This window comes from Macrobrachium nipponense, chromosome 17 (genome assembly GCF_015104395.2).
Source record: "Macrobrachium nipponense isolate FS-2020 chromosome 17, ASM1510439v2, whole genome shotgun sequence".
Classification (NCBI taxonomy): Eukaryota; Metazoa; Arthropoda; class Malacostraca; order Decapoda; family Palaemonidae; genus Macrobrachium; species Macrobrachium nipponense.
In genome coordinates, this window is record NC_087210.1 from 89,856,940 (window position 1) to 89,869,441 (window position 12,502).

The window sequence follows — 12,502 nt, forward strand, 5'->3', positions numbered from 1 at the left end:
CCCCTCCCCACCCCCCAGATTTGTTTTTCATTTAACATTACTTCATAAAATCTCTCTCGCGTTCGAAATGGGATGGAATCGATGAACAAGAAATAACCAATAAGTGATGTATTGGGCTAAACTGTGTTGAAAAAAAAAAAATTAAACACCTTCCTGGGAGACTCTGGGAGTAAAATATGTGTAGCTTCTTTGAATAACATTTTCACTTTTGCATGATGTTCTTCAAAATGTTATGTAGAACCAAAGAGAATATGTAACCCGTCTCACAAACATACAGAGAGAGAGAGAGAGAGAGAGAGAGAGAGTGCATTGGTCTGCCAAATGTGAAACATCCGAGGCACGGGGACCAGTCCGTCTGCTATTCTTATCTGTTGCAAGCAGCGTTCCCCTGACAGACCCCGCCCACCCCACCGATCCCAGCCGAGGACCCCCCCAGAGCAGGGTATATAAGATACCCAGACGCGGCTGCGGCTTCAGGTGTCCTCCGGTGGGTGAAAGGGACGGTGGCGTGATTGTGGTGGTGCTGGGAAATCTGTTGTAAGTTTCTTCTTCAGTTCTCGTGAATAGTGCCAAGTTAGTGTCTCTCGTGCGCGTCTCCCTTCCGTTGTTGTATGGAATACAGATGGTGTCGTCGTTGAAATAGATCGGAAAAAAACGTTCGGAGATTATTATGATATTCTTTCAAAATAAACATACGGACGAAAAACTCCAAATTCAACTTCACTGATCACGAACACTGCTATCGCGATGATGGTGCGGTCAAGATCATCATATAACTATTGAGAGAGCAGCAGATTTGGTCAAAATTTTTGCCCATTTTTTTAATATCCAGATTAACGAGTTTTTTCTTCTCTAAATGCACACAATATGCTTATAACCAAGTCATAAAAACTTTCTATGCTTTAACTTGCTTTTCATTTTAATTCAGTTCAATACACTCTGAATACACTGACTTAAATACACTCTAAATACACTGAAGTAAATTTATCAAACCTACACAAAATATCATCGATCAGGTTGGCTGGTCAAGTAATTACCGTTTTTATGCTGACCTACAAGACACACTGAAAATGCGATCGAGCTTTTGTTTACTGATTTCTACGGACGCACATATACATGTATGGAGGTATGCATGTACGTATGCATGCACGTCTATATGCTGACGTGAGACCGTGTGTGTAATCATCAAATGAACTGTGTACGTGCGTGAGGGGGGGGGGCGGCTCCTGTGTTGATTTAATACATTTGTGTACGAAACAAAGATATCAGTAATGACTCAGTTTTGTCAAATTGTCAAATTCATTCTTGAATGTGATGTTACGATTAGCAATACTGAGAACAGAATTGGTCAGACATATAAAAAATTTCTTCTGCTAACCAATTTTAATATCAGTTCACTTAGTTGATGTCATTTCTTATCGCAGACCTTTTTACAATATAAAACTGGCTGGTTTTCCCGCCTTGCCAGAATAAGCGTTCTCCATGTTCCATCCAATTCTCTCCCCGAGGGCTTCCATTCACCGATTCCACTAACCTGCGATTCCTTGTTTCTCTCTTTCCCACCGACCAGGAAAGTTCCAGAGCCGTGTTTGTGAGTCTGAGCGCTTTTGATCACCCACCACCAACATGCCCGGCCACGTCAAAAAGAGCACTGGTCCCGACCCAGATCCCTCCGAATGGCTCTTCATCTCCAGGGAGATGAAGCTCAAGGACATGGCCAAGCCTTACGACGCAAAGAAATCGTGCTGGGTCCCTCATCCTACCGAAGGCTTCGTTCTGGGTGAGATTCAGGGCACCAAGGGCGACCTCGTCACTGTCCTTGCTGAAGGTGAGACCAAGGACTGGAAGAAGGATCTTGTCGGTCAGGTCAACCCCAACAAATACGAGAAGTGCGAGGACATGTCCAACTTGACCTACTTGAACGATGCCTCCGTCCTGTACAACTTGAAGAATCGTTATCAGGCTCAGCTTATCTACACCTACTCCGGTCTCTTCTGTATTGCTGTCAACCCCTACAAGCGCTTCCCCATCTACACCAACCGTACTGTCAAGCTCTACATGGGCAAGAGGCGTAATGAAGTGCCTCCCCATATCTTTGCCATCTCTGACGGTGCCTACATGGACATGTTGCAGGGTAAGAGACAGCCACTTTCTTTCTAATGTTCCTGGAAGCCAAATCCAATTAAAGTCATGCTTACATATCTGGGCAGAAACACCCCAACCCAAAGACGGCCTCTATCGTATTACATTCTCTTCATAGTTGTCATTTGATGATGATACCAAAGCAATGATTCCAAAATAGCTTCACCTTTTTCGCCAACAAACAATATCAAATCTGTCACAATTTTCTTTCTGTCTCTTCTCACAGCCGGTGGTAACCAGTCTATGCTCATCACGTAAGTTTAGCAAATGTGCTTCATATCAATGTCTCGGTTAAATGTTTTTGTATTCTTTAGCTTCACTTTTGAATCGAAGTCAAAGTAATAACAGGGATCAGTTCTTTTTACCCTAAATTAATTATTCTCTAAATTTAATTATTCAGTATGAGGGGGACAAATTCTCTAAATCACAGTGTTAATCAATAACTTTTAGCTAAATTGTGCCTAAGCTTTTACCATTCCAAGATTCAAGACACTGACATTTTCATCTTAGATGTTATTGCGTAGCTTGTTGTCAGTGTGCGTTTTGTCCATGTTTCTTCGTATGAGTGTGCGTGAGTGTGTGTGCGCGTGTGTGCGCGCGCATTACTCTGCAACTATGCCCAACTTGTCTAGCGTTTCACTCAAAATTCGCCTCCCCAACACAGAGGTGAGTCTGGTGCCGGTAAGACCGAGAACACAAAGAAGGTACTCTCCTACTTCGCCAACGTCGGTGCCACTGAGAAGAAGCCCGGCGAGGCTGAGAAGCAGGTAAAGTGGAAGTCTTGTTTCTTTCTGACTGCTGCGAACAATATGCGTGAGACAATACTGGTTCTTCGACTCCGCTATATCGACCCGTCTTCTCTAAAAACAATATTCCTCTTCTTCTAACAGAACTTGGAGGACCAGATCGTCCAGACCAACCCCATTTTGGAACCCTTCGGTAACGCCAAGACTGTCAGGAATGACAACTCCTCCCGATTCGTAAGTGGCAATGAATTCAGTTCGGTTGTATTTTAAGTCATTTAAATGGAATTCTCGACGTCAACGAGACTGATTCTCGGACGTAACTAATCCTTCTCTTTTTCCCGAACCTCAGGGTAAGTTTATCCGTATCCACTTCGAGCCCAATGGCAAGCTGTCTGGTGCTGATATTGAGTCCTACCTGCTGGAGAAGGCCCGTGTCATCTCCCAGCAGTCTCTTGAGAGGTCCTACCATATCTTCTATGAGATGATGTCAGGCCAGATCCCCGAGATCAAGCGTAAGTATAGTCCAGAAAAGGCACTGGTCCCGTCAGTAGTATAACATTGAAAAACAATGAAAAACTCGTGGAATAAATGTTATGTATCTAAGAAGGCTCTTTCTATAAGACTATCGTATTTTCGCACCTCTCTTCCTTAGCTATGTGCATGCTCAGCGACGACATCTACGACTACCACTATGTATCTCAGGGCAAGGTCACTGTCCCCTCCATCGACGACGCCGAAGACATGCAGTTCTGTCACGTAAGTAACGAGACTTGCATCCTGAGTTAGGAATATTCGATGCCATATTCTTGTCGATTCCTCCTCGCATATCTTATCTGATCGGACTCTAAATTCATCCCCTACTTCTCTCCCTGCACAGGACGCTTTCTTCGTTCTCAACTTCACCAAGGAGGAGATCGACAACATCTACAAGATCACCGCCGCTGTTATGCACATGGGTGAGATGAAGTTCAAGCAGAAGGGTCGTGAGGAGCAGGCTGAAGCCGACGGTACTGAGGTATCTTGAAGCCGCTTTCCCTTCTCATTTGTGATCATGGCATCTTTTCGTGAGACAAAGTCCTGCCTTGCTTTACGGGGCGAGCCCTTGCCAAGCGCTAACCATACGTTCGTCTTCTTCTTCTTCCTCTCTCAGGTTGGCGAGAAGGTCGCCACCCTTCTCGGTATTGACGTCGACCACTTCTACAACGGTTTGTGCAAGCCCAAGATCAAGGTCGGTAACGAGTTCGTCGCCAAGGGTATGGACGTGAACAAGGTCAACTACTCCGTCGGTGCCCTGGCTAAGGCCCTCTTCGATCGTGTCTTCAAGTTCTTGGTCGACAAGTGTAACAAGACCCTCGAAACCGGCCAGAAGCGTGCTTCCTTCATCGGTGTACTGGATATCGCCGGTTTTGAGATTTTCGACGTGAGCCTCTACCAACTTATGAGCTTTCGTTCATGTCTGATAAATGTTATATCCTGCCCTATGAGGTCCTTCTCTCTGTCTAAACATCTACTCTGCTTCAAATTAAATCATCCTTTCTACTTTCCACGCAGGACAACGGCTTCGAGCAGATTTGCATCAACTTCTGTAATGAGAAACTGCAGCAGTTCTTCAACCATCACATGTTCGTACTGGAACAGGAGGAATACAAGAAGGAAGGTATTGACTGGGTCTTCGTCGACTTCGGTATGGATCTCCAGGCCTGCATTGAGCTGTTCGAAAAGGTGATTCTTAGATTCTAAAAAGCTGTTTGTGTGGGCCTTGAAGCCATATTTCATTTACCAAAATGTTCAGCCAAAATAGAACAATCCCTTTTTAACATTTTCTTAATCCCTTGTTCGTCCAGAAACTTGGTCTCCTCGCCATCCTTGAGGAAGAGTCTATGTTCCCCAAGGCTACTGACAAGACCTTCCAGGAGAAGTTGAACGCCAACCATCTTGGTAAATCTCCTGTGTTCATCAAGCCCAAGCCACCAAAGCCCGGTGTGCCTGAGGGTCACTTCGCCATCGTCCACTACGCCGGTACTGTCACTTACAACATTACTGGCTGGCTCGAGAAGAACAAGGATCCCCTGAACGACACCGTCGTCGACATCCTGAAGAAGGGCAGCAACTCTCTCATTGTTGAGGTCTTCGCTGACCATCCCGGCCAGTCTGGTGACGGCGGTGGTGGTGGCAAGGGTGGTAGGTATCATAAGAAGAAGTATAAACTTGAATACAAATGCAATGAAAAGTATCGCTTACAACCAGTAATGCCCTGTCGATTATGTCAGCACGAAGCTTTAAATCTGTCTCGGTAAAATGAACATTACTAATTCTTCTTTGTTTCTTGCTTCCAGAGTATGGCATCGACTTCCTTCTAGTCGCTTCTGCTAACAGCAGATTCCCAAATTCCAAGTAGAATGATATTATTTTTTTTTCTTAAACGAATTACTTCATACTTTTTTTTTATATATCGAGATAGAAACAATGAGACAATGAAACATAACTGGAATATAGGGTAATAGGTACGATTTAAGACCGAATCATTTCCTCATGACTTCAATTTTCTATGCAGGCAAGGGCAAGTCTGGTGGTTTCAAGACCGTATCATCAGGTTACAGGGTAAGGAACAGCACAGTATTATCTTGCAAATACGTAGATAAACAAAATTCTAGTTATCAAAGCAAGTTATGCAGATTAGCACATGTCGATTTCCCAATAGTTTTCCTGGACTCTGTGTGTGTGAAGTATCATTGAATACGTTCTAAACTACGCTTGAAAAAGCTGACTACTGTCATTTTCTCTCCCTTCAGGATCAGCTGAACAACTTGATGAGGACCTTGAACGCCACCCACCCCCACTTCATCCGTTGTATTGTACCTAATGAGACCAAGACTCCTGGTTAGTATATATTTTCCAACGTGAAGAATGTTCTAAGAGAACAAATCGAGTATATACATGCATATATGATCATACCCACCCATCCACTCTACCCCACCTCTCTCTCTCTCTCTCTCTCTCTCTCTCTCTCTCTCTCTCTCTCTCTCTCTCTCTCTCTCACTCGTACTTCTTCGTTACAGGCAAGGTCGAGGCTGGCTTGATCATGCATCAGCTGACTTGTAACGGTGTACTTGAAGGTATCCGTATTTGCCGAAAGGGCTTCCCCAACAGGATGATGTACAACGACTTCAAGCAACGGTGAGTTGAACAGTGCTCCTCTTTTCGCTTCTTAACGGTGCTCAGACAAACACTTAGTATTTTTCACATATGAACAACCACTTGGGAATCACACATAAACCACTTGGGGAAATCATTTGAACGAAATCTCTTCCAACAACGAGAAAAAGAACATGAGAAAATGTGAGCACTCTTAAACTAGGTTTATAAAACTTCATGGGGTTTTATTGTAAGATAGGGCTAAGACATTTAATTTAGTTCCGATGGTTTTCCGGAGACATAAGCAAAAGGAAAGAGATTTGCTATTCTTGAACAGGCTCGAGTGAGTGCCTCCCCCGCCATAATCATAATGTTCCTTTCCCCCAGTTACAAGATCGTGGCTTCTGTTGAGATGTCTCAAGCCAAGAATGACAAGCTGGCTGCCGAAGCTTGCTTCCAGAAGGCCGGTCTTGACAAGGATTCCTACCGTACTGGCAACACTAAGGTCTTTGAAAGATATATCAAAGAATGATCCCCTCACATCCCAATGAGTTCGATTTGCAGACAATCCCTTCCCCTCCCCCGCCCCCAAAACTCGATTCCCTTCTGCAGTCTCTACTCACGAATAGCCTTTGCTTGAAAAGGCAAGGCCTCCTCTCGAAAGTCCACTTGCATCTCCCTAGTTTCTCTCTCCTTCGTTTGGATATAGCCGGAATTTCCTTGATATTCTCAACACCCTTTCTTTCGAATGCCCTTAGCCCCTTGTACATTGTAGATAGCGCATGGGAACGTAAAATATTATCACCACATCGTAAGCCCTATGAACTGACCAAGTAAAATAACCTCTTCGGAAGTACTTGCTTTAACATCCCCCTTTTCTCACCGAAATTTGGATTTTACCCTTGAATTGTCTTAACAAATGGCATACATATTTCGTCGGTGTTTTCCTTAATGTACTTGGATGTATGTTTCGGCCTTTGCTCTTTCAGGTTTTTTTTTTTTTTTTTTTTTACCAAGTTAGGAAAATTAGAAAACAGAAAAAATAACCTTATCTTTTCAAGACATCTATCTAATCCGCGTCTCCGAATACACAGGTGTTCTTCCGCGCCGGTATGTTGGGTCAGCTTGAGGAGGTCCGTGACAACCGCATTGGTCTCCTCATGACTTGGCTGCAGTCCTGGTGCCGTGGCTGGCTCAGCCGCAGGTCCTACAAGAAGCTGCAGGATCAGCGTGTCTCCCTGATCGTCGTTCAGCGCAACATCAGGAAGTACCAGAACATGAAGAGCTGGCCATGGTACGGATTCTGGAATGCCCTGAAGCCAAGGCTCAACGTCAGCCGTATCCAGGATCAGCTTGACGGCCTTGAGAAGAAGGCAACCGAGGCTGAGGCTGCTCTCGAGAAGGCTCTTGTCAAGCGCAAGGAACTTGAAGAAGCCCACGCCATCATTCAGGAGGAGAGGAACGCCCTCTTCGAAACTGTCGAGTCCAGCAAGGGTGGTGTCAGCGAAATGTTTGAGAAGCAGGCTAAGGTCCAGGCTCTGAAGGCTGAAGTTGAAGCCCAACTGGCCGTAAGTAATCGATCTGACACATTTTCATGACGTATGAATATTCTTTGAGACAGTGCTCTTGGGAACTTACTTACTTACTTACTCATTCTTAAGGCATATTGATAAGCACAATATCACACTGAATTTCTTTTCTCTGTAGGAAGTCCAGATGCGCCTTGCCAACGAGCAGGAAGCTCGCAACCAGCTTACCCAGGGTAAGAAGAAGGCCGAGCAGGAGATTGGCGGCCTCAAGAAGGACCTCGAGGATCTCGACCTTGCCATCCAGAAGGCTGAGGAGGACAAGGCTACCAAGGATCAGCAGATCCAGACCCTCAACGAAGAGATTGCTCACCAGGAGGAGCTCATCAGCAAGGTGAACAAGGAGAAGAAGCACCTTCAGGAGTGCAACCAGAAGACCGCCGAGGACGTCCAGGCTATTGAGGATAAGTGCAACCACCTCAACAAGCTCAAGTCCAAGCTCGAGGGACAGCTTGACGAGCTCGAGGACTCCCTTGAGCGCGAGAAGAAACTCCGTGCTGAAGTCGAGAAATCCAAGAGGAAGGTTGAGGGCGACCTGAAGCTCACTCAGGAAGCTGTCGCTGACCTCGAGCGCAACCTGAAGGAACTCGAGAACACCCTTCAGCGCAAGGACAAGGAAGTCTCTTCCCTCGGCAGCAAGTACGACGACGAGCAGATCCTCATCCACAAGGGCAACAAGCAGATCAAGGAGCTGCAGGCCCGCATCGAGGAGCTCGACGTTGAGGTTGAGCACGAGCGCCAGGCCCGCGCTAAGGCCGAGAAGGCCAAGTCCGCCTTGGCTCGTGATCTCTCCGACCTCGGCGACCGCCTGGATGAGGCTGGTGGTGCCACTGCCGCCCAGATCGAAATCAACAAGAAGCGCGAGGGCGAACTCGCCAAGCTCCGTCGCGATCTGGAGGAATCCAACATTCAGCACGAGTCTGCCCTTTCCATGCTCCGCAAGAAGCACAACGATGCTGTCGCTGAGCTGTCCGAGAACATCGACCATCTCAACAAGATGAAGGCCAGGTAACTTTCATACATGCATCGGAAGATGTGCAAAATAACAAAATTTAAGGATGGGTATAGGGACGTCACTCACAAAAGATGTTATCATATTTTCAACTTAAAATAAAACATAGTACTCAAACACGTCTCTCCCCAGCAGCGTGACTTTAAAGCAGCACTTTTCATTGAAATGAATATATATATAAACGATGCACTTTTTTTTACAGGGCTGAGAAGGACAAGGACGCCATGAAGCGTGATGCTGATGATGCCAAGGCTACCATGGACGCTCTTGCCCGCGACAAGGTAAGTTTAAAGATGAAGTGCGACTTCGCATTACCAGTATTTCAAAAATATCAACAACATTTCATTTTGGGGGCGAAACAACGAAAACTCGACTCAATTTCTCCCTTTTCTGTGATCAGGCCGCCGCTGAGAAGACCACCAAGCAGCTCCAGCACCAGCTGGCTGAGACCCACGCTAAGCTTGACGAATCCAACCGCACCCTGAGCGACTTCGACGCCACCAAGAAGAAGCTGGCTGTTGAGAACGCTGACCTCATCCGTCAGCTCGAGGAGGCCGAGTCCAACCTTGCCCAGCTTTCCAAGATGAAGCTTTCCCTCACCAACCAGCTCGAGGACAGCAGGAAGCTCGCTGATGATGAGAGCAGGGTAAGATCTTCCGTAATGTTGTTGACTGTTTCTTTAGATTAAGACAAATGTGAAAGTGACGTTCTCTTTCTTTTTCGCATGATAAAAAAAATATATATATATATATCAATCGACTAACGACCCACTTCATTCTCCAGGGCCGTGCCACCATCCTTGGCAAGTACCGCAATCTGGAGCATGACATTGCTGCCCTCCGCGAGTCTCTCGATGAGGAGGCCGAGGCCAAGGGCGACGTTCAGCGCATGCTTTCCAAGGCTAACGCCGAGGCCCAGATGTGGCGTGCCAAGTACGAGTCCGAGGGTCTTGCCCGCGCTGAGGAAATCGAGGCTGCCCGCATGAAGCTTGCTGCCCGCCTTGACGAAGCCGAGGCTCAGATCGAGCAGCTCAACATCAAGAACATGAACCTCGAGAAGACCAAGGCTCGCGTCAGTGCCGAGCTCGAGGACGTCCAGGTCGCTGTTGAGCGCGCCAACACTCTCGCTGCTGCCGCCGAGAAGAAGCAGAAGAACTTCGACAGGATCATCGGCGAATGGAAGATGAAGGTTGACGATCTCGCTGCCGAACTCGACGCTTCCCAGAAGGAATGCCGCAACTACTCCACCGAACACTTCCGCCTCAAGGCTGCCTACGAGGAGAACATCGAGCAGCTGGACTCCGTCCGCCGTGAGAACAAGAACCTCGCTGATGAGATCAAGGATCTCATGGACCAGATCGGTGAAGGTGGCCGCTCATACCATGAAGTTCAGAAGAACGCCAAGCGCCTCGAGATCGAGAAGGAAGAGCTCCAGGCTGCTCTTGAGGAGGCTGAAGCCGCTCTTGAACAGGAAGAGAACAAGCTCCTCCGTGGCCAGCTCGAGCTTAGCCAGGTCAGGCAGGAAATCGACAGGCGCATTCAGGAGAAGGAAGAGGAGTTCGAAAACACCCGGTAAGTGGAACTTTCACTAATCTGTCACTTGCATCAGGTAAAAGAATTGCAGTACTCTTAAAACAGACCGTATCACACATACGATGTTCCAGAGAGAGAGAGAGAGAGAGAGAGAGAGAGAGAGAGAGAGAGAGAGAGAGAGAGAGAGAGAGAGATTATTTTTATTGATAGCTAATAGGATGAGACAAAATTAAAGGCCATCCAACTAACCTGTGTAATTTTCCCCCCTACAGCAAGTGCCACCAGCGTGCTCTTGACTCCATGCAGGCTTCCCTTGAGGCTGAGGCCAAGGGCAAGGCTGAGGCTCTCCGTGTCAAGAAGAAGCTCGAGTCTGACATCAACGAGCTCGAGATCGCCCTCGACCATTCCAATAAGGCCAACTCCGACCTCCAGAAGCACATCAAGAAGATCAACAACGACATGAAGGACATGGGCTCCCGCATCGAAGAGGCTCAGCGTCTTGCTTCCGAGTACCGTGAGCAGTACGGCATCTCCGAGCGCCGTGCCAACGCCCTCCACGGCGAACTGGAAGAGTCTCGCACTCTCCTCGAACAGTCCGACCGCGGCCGCCGCCAGGCTGAGACCGAGCTTGCCGAAGCCCACGATTCCATCAACAACCTCTCCACCCAGAATGCCAACCTCACCGTCACCAAGAGAAAGTTGGAAAGCGAGATGCAGACCCTCCAGGTGAGTAGCTACTTGACCTTACAATCGTCCGTTTCCTGCTTATTTATCCAAGACTGGCGAGAAGAAATATGGTGATGTGACACTCGCATGATGCTAACCCTATTTATTTTTCATTCCAACAGGCTGATCTTGACGAGATGCTGAACGAAGCCAAGAACTCCGAGGAGAAGGCCAAGAAGGCCATGGTCGACGCTGCCCGCCTCGCTGACGAGCTCCGCGCCGAGCAGGAACACGCCCAGACCCAGGAGAAGATGCGCAAGGGCTTGGAAGTCACCGTCAAGGAGCTCCAGGTCCGCCTCGAGGAGAACGAGAGCAACGCCCAGAAGACTGGCAAGAAGGCCATCTCCAAGCTCGAAGCCCGCATCTCCGAGCTCGAGGCCCAGCTTGACGACGAGTCTCGCCGTCATTCTGATGCCCAGAAGAACCTCAGGAAGTGCGAGAGGCGCATCAAGGAGTTGACCTTCCAGTTCGATGAGGACAAGAAGAACCACGAGAAGATGCAGGACCTCGTCGAGAAGCTCCAGCAGAAGATCAAGACCTACAAGCGCCAGATCGAGGAGGCTGAGGAAATCGCCGCCCTCAACTTGGCCAAATTCCGCAAGGCACAGCAGGAGCTGGAGGAGACCGAGGGAAGAATTATCATCAAGGCTCTCTAAATTCACATCAAAAATCTTGATAATCGAGCTAGGATGACGACGCCCTCAATATAGTTATATATATATTTTCAGATTCTTCATAATATTCCACGAACGGAACTCTAATTAATACGTATATCTTTTTCAAGCTCGTATGCAAAAGTCTTCGGATTACGTTGGTGATTGTATCAGCCAATAGTTTTATATGAAAGTTGGATATACCGAACTTACATGGTCATGAAAACTGTAGCTTCGAATAAAGAGTTCCTGAAAGCAACCATGTAACGCGTAGGTGAAATAGGCTACAAATAAAATAATCTTTCTAGATTTCAGCTTTTTCTTTCACTGCCATATATATCTCACCATGATGGTATTATCGTCCTCTTTAGAGTGGCCAGAACAGATGGCTTTCAAAAGCAGGCGAGAGAATGATCTCTCAACTGTAATCTGTGAGAATCAAAGTGAATCTCATGTAGAAACTGATGATCAGAAAAGAATATGTCTTCTCGTACTGCCATGAATTCAATAGTCCAGTCTACTTACAATGTGAATAAAACACTCACACAGACACATTATACAAATATATATATATATATATATATATATATATATATATATATATATATATATATAACATATATATATGTATGTATGTATGTATATATACAAGCGACAGAAAACAGAAACATCTATGTTTCCTCGCTACTGACAGAGACTATCAGTTCGCTACGATGAAACAAATGCATTAATAACAAACATAATCTGGAGGAAACGAGACATCGCAAATAAACGATCGTGAAAGCGAATCGGCATAGAATGGAATTACCATTCAGGTGCTAAACAGTAATTCTTAGATATAGGATATTGTTATCCAATGGGACAACTTAAATCAACGTAGCTAAAGTTACGTCTTAGGAAACATTATCAAGGCAACGACCCATACTACAATATAGTATAGCGCCTAGCAACACACCTAATGACTAGTCTA

General features: G+C 46.5%; 1 protein-coding gene across 1 annotated transcript; it reads left to right on the forward strand.

Moving 5' to 3' along the window:
• The first annotated feature begins 380 nt into the window (after positions 1-380).
• Positions 381-11,841, forward strand: LOC135196459 (myosin heavy chain, muscle-like). Its single transcript, XM_064223304.1, has 22 exons — positions 381-537; positions 1,571-2,134; positions 2,369-2,396; positions 2,807-2,909; positions 3,033-3,122; positions 3,238-3,400; positions 3,541-3,644; positions 3,766-3,903; positions 4,039-4,308; positions 4,440-4,610; positions 4,733-5,066; positions 5,443-5,489; positions 5,681-5,768; positions 5,948-6,065; positions 6,411-6,528; positions 7,118-7,591; positions 7,731-8,617; positions 8,824-8,902; positions 9,022-9,267; positions 9,405-10,192; positions 10,426-10,879; positions 11,002-11,841. Exons 2-22 carry the CDS (start codon positions 1,627-1,629, stop codon positions 11,533-11,535), a joined length of 5,742 nt encoding a protein of 1,913 aa, XP_064079374.1. The 5' UTR covers positions 381-537; positions 1,571-1,626; the 3' UTR covers positions 11,536-11,841.
• Positions 11,842-12,502: the final 661 nt, after the last annotated feature.